The following is a 14781-nucleotide window of genomic DNA, read 5'->3' as shown; positions in this document are numbered from 1 at the left end:
TATAAAACATGCTTAATTTATTTTATTTTTTTTAAGTGAGCAAGAGTTTTATATCTGACAGCAAGACCCTTTTTCTAAAAATCTTGATTAATACGTGCTCCACCTTAAAACATTTAATTTAAAACATCACATACAGAATCGTTGCTATCACAAAAGTGTACGTAAATGACGATATAAAAAAAAATCACGTACCTACCGAGACACTGATACAACATACAGCTTTTTTTTATATTTTGTAGATAATCTTTTAAGACCATATTTTATTTCATAAAGTCTTTCGAATTCTATAAAATAAATCTAACTGTTTTACTAACGAAAGTATTACATTGGTGAAAAATAATGACAGACGAATGACTCGGCGCAATGCCTAATCGCTCCATAATAACTACATCAGTGTTGCGTAATTGTATATCCTTTGTCCGCACCCCCACACCGAAGGGCTTGCTTCTAGTGATTTATTAAAGAAAGCTTTTAAACCCTTGCGGTCTTCGTAATGTTAGATATTTTTGTCTTGAATTGCATGGATCATTACGACCCGATTTGCCCTAATAATTCAATGTTCATCTGCATTATTTTGTAATTTTATGTTGTATCAATTAATATTTCGATATCATTATATTTATTATGTTATTGTAAATGAGTGTTTTAAATTTATTTAAGTATATGTTTGTTAAGTTTTAAGTAAACACGATATGTTTATAACTCTCTTTTATAAAGAAATGGGATGCAAGTAAGTAAGCAAAACCCAAAGAAAATGAAACAAAAACGTTCTTTTTTTTAATTCATGTCCACTGTGAGATGGCCCAGTTGTTAGGACGCGTACATATTACCTGATGATTGCGGGTTCAAGCCTAGGGAATCACCACTCGGCGATGAAGGAAAACAATGTGAAGAAACTTGCATGTGTCTAATTTCAACGAAATTCTGCCACAAATGAATCTACCAACCCACACTAGAGCAGCGTGGTGGAATATGCTCCTAATCTTCTCTTCAATGGGGAGAGGAGGCCTTAGGCCAGCAGTGGAAATATTTACACGCTGTACATGTTGAAAAACAGCTTTTTCAATTTTTGATGACATTAATTAAATATAATAATTAGGTACTCATGAAACGTTTTTATTGGAGCATTTTACGGTTCGTAGACAATTCTACCAGCATTAAGAAAGAATCGTTTCTAGTAACTGGAAATTAAATTACATATATCTTCATAAGCTAATCTTAAATATTTGTTTTTCAATACGCAATCATTTAAAACTTCTTATCGATCATTAATTATCTTTATAATTTTAAATTAAACACATAAAATTTTATTATAAACATCTAAAATGATATAATGTACCTAACATTGGAAGTCAATCTCAACAATAATAATGTGTTCAAACTTGGTGTGTGTGAAAAAAATGTGTTCTCATCTCATGTTTAGCGGTGATAGACAGTAAGAGTATCTGTACCTATATTTTATTTATATTTACGTCACCGGTGTTGCTCTTTGAAAAAATGTTTTTTTTTTAATCATTATTTTATTATTTTAGAAACCCAAGTCGCATAAATGTTTACTGAAATAACATACATATATCGACTGAAAAAAATTTTAAAATAATGTAGGTAATAGTCTAATTAGGCAAAGAAATTCCTTATGGAAAACTAACCACTGTTACTTACATTAACAACTACTAACTGTACATAAGTTTAAATCATAGGTTTTTCTGCCTCTGTTTATTGATAAAAACCTCATTAAAATTTTACGAAGTTTATAAGATCTCAACGTATTAACTGTGGGAAGAAACTTCGTTTATAACTACGTAGAGATAAGTGAGCACTAAGAGAGGATTTCTTAAAATATATCTCCAAATAAAAAAATGAATATGGAGATTCATCATTTCTAATGTATAAAATATGAAAATCAGTATTTACACTCGTGTTAATTGAGTTAAGAAAAATATTTAAAAAAATAGGTTGAAAGTTTGTAGGAAAGTTCATCATATTTGAAATTTAGAAATTTCGGTATTTAGCTTCTGAAGCCGCCACTAGGTATTTGTTTGTTACCGCATCGCGACATAGTACTTAAGATAGATTGAAATAAAATTTGACATTAAGATGTAGGGACCGTAATATGGACACCAAAGAGCCAATGAGAACAGCTAAATATGAATAAACTCAGAACTAAAGAAACCAAAAACTATACACTACATTGAGAAGTAATTTTAAATTCAAACATTTAATAGCTAACAACACCATCTACCTAAAACTAATAATACAAACTTATAAAAACAGATAGTAAAAATACTTTTTCCAATAATTAAGTTTAAGTATTTCGACTATTAATACGATTTTATACCATATGTATAATATTTAAGAGATTTATTTTGTTTTGGTGCAAAATGAAAATCTGATAGATCAAATGAGATAATTTTATTTTATCTGTAAATATATCAATATGTGGAAGTTAAGTACGCGTCAACCAATGTGCTCGTGCTGCCATCTCTAAAAATTGCTACACAAACTGCTGTCGGTAAAACAGTACGTATGATCACAAAAGAAAATAATGTATATTATTGTTTCTTTTCATATATATATATCATTCTTTCTTAATTTTTATACCTAAAATCGAATTTTAATTAAATCCGTAAGTCCTGTTGCGAAGTAGTTTATTTAAAGACCTATTTTGATTTCAGAACTCATATTTCGCGCCATTAAGAGGCAGCCATTTGGCTTGACTGCGAACCCCGCGACAGGAAGTGAGTGATGAAGGTGCTACGCAGGCGCAAATTGACCTTTCGGTTGAAGAACCCGTCGGTCACATGTGAGTGTCGATAAATATCTTAGTTTTATCGTGTAACTGCTTTCAATAGTCTTAATAATTGTTTTTGTAAGTATTTTCTATAGTGAATATAAATTTGTGAAATCAGCGCAATGTAACAGTGTGATTTATGTGTAAAATTAGAAGATAAGTTATAACGCGGCGCCGGCACGTTTGTCAAAATTGCTATTTTTCTTTTATGATATTAGTATTGCTTACAAAAGATGACATTTATTGTAACTCTTATAAATGAAATGTTTCTTTGTTGTGTGTAGAGTCGTTACAGTTTTTTCGTATTTTAAATAAAACAGTGTAGATTTGCGAAGACACGATCAAGATGTCCTTTTGAAAAAGGCACATGTTCGCTCGCATACCACACGGTGTCATAGATATAAATTAAAAGTGCAATTTTTAATCCGCTTTTCCACAATTTCGAAGTTATTGCATACATAATATTGACTATTCCCATTTTTGTATAAAGGTTTAGGTTTTCGCTATAAAGCGCTAGGTGGGGTTAGGTCGCCTGAATTTTCGTACTGCATAGGTAGTATTTTCATATGTCTACTGTCTAGATAACGAAGACAGGCGTGACTAGTTATTGTCTAAAAGGCTTTTGTGATTTTTTATTTACAAGTGCGTATTTTTTATGCTTTTCATTAATACAAATTGTGTGTAAAGTGTATAGCACATTTTTTCGATGTACCAAATTATATCGCTTTGCAGTATCTCATATTTTATACAATTACATAAATTTGTAAGAATTATCATGAGTCATGTCTTAAATTATTTTTTAATATAATTAAAAATCGTTTCTTTCACTGAAGTCACGTTGTGGAAAGAATAATCCGTTTTCAATATTTTTTAAAGAATCTGTGATTCACTCTGCTCTGTTAATTATTATCTGTGCTGAATATGCAAGTTCATGTAAAAATGTGATCAAATTTTAATCAATATGCCATCTATAGAAAAATGCAATGTGGTTAGGTGTGTTGATATATATGAAATCACCATACACTTTTCTTTGTGATATTTGAAAACAGTTCTTTTTTTGTTTTAAATAGTATTGAGGTAAAATATATTTAAAATTTCATTTTTAATCAGAATTTCTTTTGAATATAATCTGTGGTCTTTATTAATTAATAATGAACAATAGAATTTGCACACCAAAAATCCTAAGCCATATTTTAAGTTATCTCTTTGTAATTGCATTAATCCTTGAACTCTAGCTAAGATAAAAACGAATTAATTAGTAAGGCATACTTTTATTTCAAGCATACAATGTAACATATGGAGAATAATTACTACTTAATATTTATATAATCTCTTACAATCAATAAGGGTGTAAGAAGCGTTCATATAAATTTTGTTATTTCAAAGCAACACATACAATTCCTTCCTAATGAAATTTTAGGATTTTTTCTGTTCGTAAAATTTTTTTGACACTTTCAAACCTCATGGTAAGGTTCATTGACATTGGAGGTCAATGAACTGTGCTAATTTTGTCAGATCACTTGTGTCATGTTCCACGGTTAATAGCATTGTTTATCAATTAGAGGCTTCTGCCAAGGGTATTTGACTTCTGCACTGCTTGTAATAAGTTTAGGATTTCTTATTTTCTTTAAGTAATTATAAATTTATACATAGTCAGACATTTAATTTATCATGTATCTAAAGTTAAACTGAAGATTTTTTGATATTTCCATTTCCAAAACTTGAGCCCATAGAGTCGCAATGGTAGTTAAATTATACTGTTATTGTGCTGCGGGTACTCAGAAATTATATACCAATTCCGACTATGCGTCTCATTTCACAACTGTGTTATGGGATCACCGTCCAGGAATACAATATTTTCTTTACAATTATAATATTAAGATGTGTCATTTCATTTTAAATCTTTGTGTTCAACTTTATTCAAAGTTATTTAAGTAATTATTTTGCAAATTGTTATCAAAATGCGTCAGTCTTATTATTTAAATATAAATACAATTTATTAACATACATACATAACATAATATACATGTTCACACTGGTTACTGTTGTTTTGTAAATTTAGTCTTTATAGGCTTCCTTATATATATAATATATTTATATATATATATATAAATAAATAAATATATTTGTAATATTAACTAAAAGTAATAAGATCAAATGAATTTTCCCAGATCCACGTATTTAAAGCACCGCACACAACATGGGTGACATCGAAGACACACACTTCGAGACCGGGGACTCCGGCGCCTCCGCGACCTTCCCCATGCAATGTTCGGCCCTCCGCAAGAACGGTTTCGTGATGCTGAAGGGACGTCCATGCAAAATCGTTGAAATGTCCACATCGAAGACAGGCAAACACGGACATGCTAAAGTCCATCTTGTGGGAATTGATATATTCAATGGAAAGAAGTGAGTACATCATTATTTCTTGTTAAATCATACCAATCCATCATAATATTTTAATTATGATTCTGAAATTTAAGACAGTTGAGTTCATAAAAAGTATAGGTCTAAAACAATAATGGTTACCAAAATCAAAAATAAACTTTCTTCAAAGAGGATAGTACTACTACTTTATAATTTTAAGTTAAATGAAATTAAAATCTAAGACCAGTTTGAAATGTAGATTCTAACGAGAAGAGGAATGGCAGTAGTTACTATTTTCAATCAACATATTTATAATTGTATGTTTTAGTAAATTTTTACTTAATGTTAATATATTAATAGACTATGTAAGCTAATTTTAAGAAAACTTTTTCTTACATTAATATATGAGAAAAAAAAATTGCGTTAGTATTATTTTACTTATTTAACATATCACTAAATTCGTCAAAAAGAGTATCTACTAAGCTTGTTGTTTTTTATTTTTGATATAATCTACATTTCCATTGGATGTATGTTTAATTTAATACTGTAACGTGACCATTCTAAATTGCTGAGTCAACATTTCTTTTTAGTCTATTTAAATAAAGAATATTTTCATAGTGACAAATGAACTTGACCTTTATTAAATATGCATCCTATTACATTTCAGAGGTCAACCTGTCTTGAGGTTGACTTTCTTTAAGAATGCATGTTTATTTATTTGAATAGAACATATATGACTGTATAAAATTAATTAGTGTAAATATATTTCATTTAAATAAAAACTAAGTTTTACTAATTTGGTTCTTTGAATGGAAATTAAATTTTTTAAAGTAATAAAAATAATTTAAATGAGAATTAGGTATGTGTTACACCTAATTATTCATTATAGACAAGATAAATAACTTATCACAAAATACTTTAATAAAGTATTTAAAGTCTATGGTGGTAGGATGTTAATCATCCGCCTGGCTTGTTACCACCGTACGCATGGTGAAACACTCGTGAAGTGGCTGCTTGCAGCCGCGTTTCGAGATCAGCCGGCGTACAGCCAGTGCCCGAGCGCGCATTGTCGCGATAAGTGTTGGTCCGGTGGATGTTGCTGTTGAACCAATGCTGGAGGAAAGTATATTGACCCGCCGGTCAGGGAGACCCGTAGAAACGGTTGTTCCGCTGGCCGCCCGTGGCAGAGTACAGGGGCCCAAGCGTTCCTAACCAGCTCGCGAGGCTGCCCCACCAGGCCACGCATAATCCCGGTGTGGACCGTCGTGCCGGTTGGTGACCGGACGGTGGGGTCCCGGCGGCCACTACCGGGAGGGTTCGGGGGCCCTTCCGCCCGGCGGGTCAGTTTATTTTCTCTTCTGGCAACTTATTGGGGAAACACAGCTCCACACTTTGACCGTCCTTATCGTGGCAACGCATCGCTCGCTTCACGTCTCTTCCTCTTTTTTCCCCCTATCCATGACAGTGCATAAAAGAAATGACGGTCGTACAGCGGTGCACACCCCCACCATTCCCACGCTGTTTGAGGTTGAGTTCGTTAACATCCGTGGACTCCACGCTAACCTCAATGCTGTCCACCACCATCTCGAGACAGCACGGCCAGCAATGTTGTTTCTGACGGAGACTCAAATACTCCGTCCTGTCGATACCAGCTACCTTAATTATCCCGGCTACATGCTTGAAGAATCCTTCAAAGCGAAAGCCGGAGTATGCTTGTTCGTCAGGACGGATGTTTGTTGTCACCGTCTGCGCTGCTTGGAGGACCCTTCCTTCTCCCTGTTAGTGGTACGTGTGGACTTGGTTCGTCAGAGTCGGGTCTACGTGTGCCTCTACAGATCCCACAATGGTGACTTGGAGACAAGCCGACTATTTGACCATCTTAGTCGGGTGGCAGATGCTGCGCAAGAGCAGTTTCCTAACGCGGAACTGGTGTTTTTGGGGGACTTTAACGCTCACCATGAATCATGGTTGAAGTCCTCCAAAACTGACCATGCGGGAAGGACTGCCCATGCTTTCGCTCTCACGCATGACTTGACCCAGTTGGTTGATCAGCCCACCAGGATCCCAGACATTGACGGGCAAGCGCCTTCCCTACTGGACCTTCTGCTGACTAGCCACCCGGTGGAATATCAGGTTGAGGTTCGGGCTCCACTTGGTTCTTCGGATCACTGCCTGATATCTACCAAAGTGCCACAGGCCAAGCTGCCGCCACCAACGGTAAGCAAACGTCGCATTTGGCACTATAAGTCGGCAGATTGGGACGGTTTGCGCGATTACTATGCGTCAGTCCCTTGGAAGGAGCGTTGCTTCAGTGAGAATGACCCGACAGCTAGCGCCGCTGCTATTGCTGGTGAGATCCTGTTGGGGATGGAATACTACATTCCTAACTCAGACCTCGCCAGTAAGGGTACGCGTAACCGTTGGTTCACTCGCGAATGTGCCGATGCTGTGTCTTCTAAGCAGGCGGCTTATCGCGCGTGGATCAATGGCTGCGTTAGTGGGGCATCTAACATTGACTCACTGAAAGCAACCTACAATAAAACTTCCAAGTCTTGTAGGAAGGCATACACAAGAGCGGATGCACAGCGCATTGCGCGGTTTGGCCATGACCTTATTTCACAACCTAGAGGCTCCCGTAGCTTCTGGCGTCTGACCAAATCTGTGCAAAGCAATTTCTGTCAACCTTCGCTGCCACCGCTCAGGTATCCGGACGGATCGCTAGCTCACAGTCCGCAGGAGAAAGCTGATCTTCTGGCAAAACTCTTTGCGGATAATTCCGTAATCAATGATTGTAGTGCGCTGCCACCAACAATTCCTTCATGTGGCTACACGATGCCTGACATCAAAATCAGGCAACGTGATGTACGTGCAGAGCTACAATCACTTGATGTGCGGAAAGCTAGCGGTCCCGATGGAATACCAGCCATAGTGCTGATGAAGTGTGCAGCGGAGCTGTCTCCTGTGTTAACGCGCCTGTTCCAGCTGTCTCTTCCTACAGGATGTGTGCCGGATTCTTGGAGAGAAGCTAATGTGCAAGCGGTTCCCAAAAAAGGGGATCGATCTGACCCGGCAAATTATCGGCCAATAGCTATCACTTCAGTTCTTTGTAAGGTGATGGAACGGATCTTAAACAACCAACTGATCCATTACCTAGAAGATCATTGTCTAATTAATGATCGTCAGTACGGGTTTCGACCAAAACGGTCCACAGGTGATCTTCTAGCGTACGTAACACACCTCTGGGGTGAAGCTATCGATAAGCGTGGAGAGTCGTTGGCCGTCAGCCTCGATATCTCCAAGGCTTTCGACAGAGTCTGGCACAGAAGTCTTCTCTCCAAGCTGCCGGCATACGGTCTGCCGGTTCAGCTCTGCACCTGGATTGCTAGCTTCCTACACAAGCGCAGCCTTCGCGTTCTAGTTGATGGTTGCGCTTCAAAATCCCATGTAGTGAATGCTGGAGTCCCCCAGGGGTCTGTGATATCCCCCACGCTCTTTCTTCTGCATATCAATGATATGCTCTCTCTTGGGAACATACATTGCTATGCAGATGACAGTACGGTGCACGGGGGATACCACGGACGCGCAGCGGCTGGACGGGCGGAAACTGAGGAGAGACGGAGGGATCTTGTTGTTGAGCTCGATAGGACGTTAGGACTCATCGCCAAATGGGGCTCTGACAATCTTGTTGAGTTTAACGCCAAGAAAACTCAGGTGTGCGCTCTCACAGCGAAAAAGTCACCATTTTCCCCTCCTCCTTCCCTCTGTGGCACCACGCTGGAGATACATAGCAAAGTCGCCATACTGGGAATCGACGTTCGGTGCGACCTCAATCCAAAGGATCACATCGAGGCTGTTATAAAAACAGCCTCACGTAAACTCGGAGTCCTGAACAAGGTGCGGCGTTTTTTCACGCCTGCTCAACTGCTCCTGCTGTATAAAACACAGGTACGGTCCTGCGTTGAATATTGCTCGCACCTCTGGGATGGCTCCGCTAAGTACCTACTGGAGGCCTTGGATCGGTTGCAGCGACGTGCGGTTCGCATTATTGGCGATGTAAAGGTCACCAACACCCTCGAGCCTTTACAATTGCGTCGAGAGATAGCGGCACTCAGCGCTTTCTATCGAATGTGTCACGGCGAGTGCTCAGAGGAACTATTCTCCCTTATTCCTGCTTCCCCTTTCCTTCACAAGTCCACGCGTGCTGGTTCTCGATGTCACCGCCTAACTGTGACATCAATTCCATCGCGTACAAAGAAATTTGGCAACTCTTTTCTTTGTCGCACTTCCAAAACATGGAATTCTTTACCAGCGCACGTATTCCCCTCCTCTTATGACCTGGGTTCCTTCAAGCGAGGCGTGAAGAGGCATCTTGCGGGCCGGCAAGGCGGGGGCGGCTAGAGCAGATCACCTTTCCCAACTGCACTAGCCGTCGTCGCGTTTGGACTCTACTACCACTTACCATCAGGTGGAGCAGAGTCATTTGCCCTCCCGGACAATAAAAAAAAAAAAAAAAAAAAAACCCATGGTTGATAAGGGTGTACACCCAGTTATTGATATAATCAGTTTTACTGATGGGTTTACAAAAATCTTACAATCGACCAGAGAAAGTTCACATTAATTATATTATTCAACATATCAGACAAGCATTAATCTCTCTTTATATATATAGATTTTGATAATAATTTTTTTTTTTTTGTAAAATAGTCGTTTTTCGACGTAATACTCTTTCAGTATTAAAATACGAGCCCATAGAGTCGCGAGGGCGATTTATATCGCTTTCGTGCTGAGGGTACTCGAAAATTGACAACCAGTTCCGGCTATGCGTCTCATTATACAACTGTATTTTGGGATCACCGTTTAGGAGCACATTCATATTAAATCAAATTTAATTAATTCATTCAGATTCAATATATAAGAACATACTTCTAATACAGTCAAAGTCAAATACTTTGTACTTTATTAATAGTAACATACATTTTTGTGCCATGAATCAATTCTCTGTACCTGAGATATGCTTATAAAATTAGATCTGATGTGCTAGAAATTAAATTGATATAAAATAATTTGAGATATCATCCTATTAGAACATTATTATATTTTTCGTCAGAATTAGTTTTCATAATTCTTCTAAGATAAAAACTCAATGATCTATAATTTTATGTTAATTTCGTTTTACAAATTTCTAAATATAATTTTCATAATACATGTAATCAATTTACAAAATGCATATGTATATATTTATGAGATAAACAAAAGTGACATTGTTTAATATGATATGCTTCAAGAACTCCATATGTGAAATTAATAAACGGTCTCACGAAGGTTGGCATTTATTATTCATGTTAAATGTTGAACTAGTTCTTTGCGATGTAAATTATTCAGACCTGCACCTCGTGTAAACGAAACTGCAATCGTTAAAGATCGATATTATTTATGAATTTAAAAATAGAGCTCTTATTGATTTTTCTGTCACATAAACTACTTATTACATAGGTTATGTTTGTTTTCTATGTCTTTATTGATAATAATGATGTTCGGAAATATGTTTGTATTTGGCTGTAAATATAAGATCATAGCCCTGTTTGGTACATTATTTAGGATAAACTATTTTTTGATAATTCAAAATACTATCTGCAAAAATCATAATATGTAATTATGATAATTAATCCTTTAATAATTTCGTTTCGTTGTTGTTGATACGAAATGTCTTTTCAATACTTCGGTCTTATTTGTTCAGTTAAAATCATTCTTTCCAAATTAATTACTTAATAAAAATAATATTAAATAATCAAATTATATTTAATTAGTTCTTAATCTTCTTCTCAATAAATTTTAACACACTGTATTTAAACCTTCATCAGATATGAAGATATCTGTCCATCAACCCACAACATGGACGTGCCCCACGTGAAGCGCGAGGACTACCAGCTGACCGACATATCGGACGACGGCTACCTCACCCTGATGGCCGACAACGGAGACCTCCGCGAGGACCTCAAGATACCCGACGGAGACCTCGGCACCCAGCTGCGCTCCGACTTCGACAGCGGCAAAGAGTTGCTGGTGAGATAACAAAGACATTCTACTTAGTGTACCTATGTAACTATACCTATTAATTTCGGTTCGTGGCACAATACACACAAATATATAACACATAATAGTAGTGATGGCTCAAGGAAAGCCTGACTTACAATTGTATTTGTTAAAAATTAACTTTAATTACGTATCAAATATTAAATATCCTCTATAATACAGGATATATTATATGTACTATAATATTTAAAAAAAAAATCCCTGGTTAGCTAAATGCGGAATAGTGTCTAAAACTCTTAGAACGATTGAACTCTGAGATTTAAGAGCGGTTAAGCCATTATTTGTGTAATATATACAAACAACTATCAGTCACTATGTGCCGGTCTAGATATACTACGAATATTTCTCACACATAAATTAACAAAACATAGTAAAGATGGTGGTAATAAATTCCTATGCTAGGAGACACATTAATATACATTTTTAGTAAAAATAATAGTACTTGGCTAATAATACTTTATATTAATTTATAATTTTTATTAGGTTCTAGATTATTTTATATTTATCAGTTTCATAATATTTATTGTGATAGTCTTAACAAGAAATATTAAAATTTTTGTTTCAATCTTGCTTCATACCAAATTTTATCAATTTCGATTCAGTAGCTTGTCCGTGAACGCATAACACACTGTGCATGTGTGTGTGTATATCACAAACACACACAGATTTACTTTCGCATTTATAATATTTGTATAGAGACGATCGGATATTCTTGGGTGACTAAAATCACTCTTAATGTTAACACCCTATTAAAACAAGTACAACTAATACCAGTCGAAAAAAATCAATACAAAAAAATAACAAGTTTTGTTATATCGCATTGCCGATATTGTGTTACATAGTTTTTATACGCTATTTTTTTTTTTTTTGTTATTTAACCAATGTCAGAAGAGGCAAGTGTTCTTTCAAATGGTTTGATGATTATTCATATAGATTATATGAAAGGTTCAAATTTGCCACTTTAATGCGTTTTTTTAAATAGTATTGTAATCAAATTGAACTGATTGGTCATAATCAAATACAAAAGCTGGAAATATGATTCAAAATTTAGATATAATATACGGCATTGCCTCGCTCGCTTTAATAACATGTATCCTATGAACGGACTGGATCTACCGAACGATTCACTTCAACATTACTGATTATTATAATACTTTATCTTTCTAGTTCGTTCGTTCGTTCGTTCGTTCGAGTGTAGAGTCTCTGACATATTAAATAATATGTTGGTGCTAAATTAACTCGTAGATAATAATTCCGTCCTTTACCTGAGCTAGTATTTATTGCTAGCTATATGGACAATGGGTTTTGAAGACATGTATTATAAAATTTTAACTAGATTGTATATTTTTTTAAAGTGACGTGATTATTAATAATTTAAACCAAAAACGAGCAATAGTTTAGTACTGGGTATAATATAGTGGTAATATTAAGGGCATTGGTTTACTATTGTTAAAAATTGACACTCACAGTCCCAACACCAAGGTCCCTGTCTACGTTAACAACATAATTATACATTTATAAATCGACTAATACACGATATTAAAACACTACCAATTAAGGTTACATTCAAGACACCAACAATAAGAACATTTTTTGATTAATTACTATTACCAGATAATTGATTGAATATTTACGTTGTCACCGGTTTAGCATCTGTGCGTATTTTCGGTATTAAAAATAAAAGTTATAAATTTATGAAAAAATTAAAAAATCTTTGCCAAGTGATAAATAAACTAAAAAAAGCATTTATAAAAAGATCAAGTAATCCAGGCTTCTCGTTAATATAGTGTTATATGGTATTTTATTATGTAGTCAAATCTTAAACCTAATTAAATGATTCACTATTTGTTGCCTTTATTGCAATAAGCTGTTCTAGCTCTTTTTGAAGTATAAATAATTCTTATGGTTAGCCAAAATAATTATGTAACTTCGTCATCATTTTATAAAGAATATCATCCAACCAAATGTGGTAATGATTTGACCCAAAAGTTTGGACGGGTCAAATGTTTATCGCTTGACTCAATCGTTTGGCCAACGTCCACATGGCCAATGTTTGCTGAATTTGACTTTCATTGATTAAAGATATGTATTCATTTCGCTTCATTCGAAATTAATGCGTATGTTATGGTGTCCTTAGTTTTACCACGTGTAAAATTATAAAAAAAGAAGAGTCTTACTTCAGACTATTATTAAATTTTTTTTATTTCAACATGTTTTGTTCACGTGTAATATCAAATCACTGATTTTTTATTTAATGAAAGTTTGATTTAAAAATTAATGATAGTATTGCAAAGTAAAGTTACTTACTACACAATATATGTATAATACAACCAGTTCTTGATTAATATATCTCTATTTTTTTTTTAAATTAATAATATAACATTCCACTTTTACTTATACCTACTTTAATTTTACTTATGAAGTGACTAAAACAGCTAAGTCGACATTAGAAACTCAATTTTTTCACGAGTCCTTATGTGAATACTATATATTAAATACTAGACAATATTCTACTATCTGTAAACAAAACAAGACGTTTCTCATGTGTAGTACCATGTACCAGTAACCATGCATAAATTTTATATTAGAATATTAAATTGAATTGTGTAAAGATATAATTCGTTCATCTCCGAGTGTGTAATTCTTCCTTCTATATAATCTATATATCCTTTATATATAATAATAATTATTGAAATTTTTCTTGTATGCTTAATAGTTTCTTCAAGTTATCAATAAATATAAATGTATTGATAACAATGATTGATGTTATTAAAACATTTTTTTTTTATTTAAATTTTAGCTCATCTTTAAATTGTTCTTATCAGGATTAACTCTTGTTTAAGTTTACTTAATAATTTATTACTTTGAACACTTATATAAATGTATACAGGTCAAAATAAAATATAATGACCTTGTATTATGACTATTTCTCAGTTAAATAATAATTAATCTGATGCTATAATATGTAATTTACTAAATGTTATAAGATTTTTACAATACTGTATTTTGTTGTTCCAGTGCACCGTGCTGAAGTCCTGCGGCGAGGAGTGTGTGATCGCAGTGAAGGCAAACACGGCTCTCGACAAATAAACCAACTCAGCATTTATAGGGATATAACAAACATATAATTTTTTTACAATCAACAACTTACATAAATGTAAAACATAATATTATGTATAATTTAACGTAAAATATGATCGTTCGACGCCGGTCCGTCGACGTCCGCTTCCGTCTCCGCGCACCACTCGGCCGGCGACAATCGACGCCAGGAGATCTCTGCTCAACCCGAACCGAAACTTGCGATACAATCGACCGCTTGGAGTCCATCGTCGCGAGAGCGAGCGATTGTCGCCGAGAGCTTCGACGCCGACCAGCAATGTACGAGCGCTGGCAGACGAGACGAGAGCGGGCGGACGCGGAACTTCACGTTTGTTTTGTTTTGTTTGTTCTCTTTTCGCTTACTACGTCTCATAGTTACATTGCGAGTCGCCGAGAGTTTGCGAACGACGTCGGTGCGATGCCGCGTGGAC

General features: G+C 35.2%; 1 protein-coding gene across 2 annotated transcripts; it reads left to right on the top strand.

The window, feature by feature from the left end:
- Positions 1-2678: 2678 nt before the first annotated feature.
- LOC125069749 (eukaryotic translation initiation factor 5A) lies at positions 2679-14351 on the top strand. Of its 2 annotated transcripts, none has more exons than XM_047679316.1 (4): positions 2679-2803; positions 4963-5200; positions 11020-11221; positions 14270-14351. In XM_047679316.1, exons 2-4 carry the CDS (start codon positions 4992-4994, stop codon positions 14339-14341), a joined length of 483 nt encoding a protein of 160 aa, XP_047535272.1. In that variant the 5' UTR covers positions 2679-2803; positions 4963-4991; the 3' UTR covers positions 14342-14351. The 2 variants fall into 2 exon arrangements, with proteins under 2 accessions (XP_047535272.1, XP_047535273.1); XM_047679317.1 differs by having other exon boundaries at positions 2771-2869.
- The last annotated feature ends 430 nt before the right edge of the window (positions 14352-14781 follow it).

This window comes from Vanessa atalanta, chromosome 16, assembly GCF_905147765.1.
Source record: "Vanessa atalanta chromosome 16, ilVanAtal1.2, whole genome shotgun sequence".
NCBI lineage: Eukaryota > Metazoa > Arthropoda > Insecta > Lepidoptera > Nymphalidae > Vanessa > Vanessa atalanta.
Note: the sequence above shows the minus strand (reverse complement) of the source record. Positions and strands in the feature narration are given on the sequence as shown.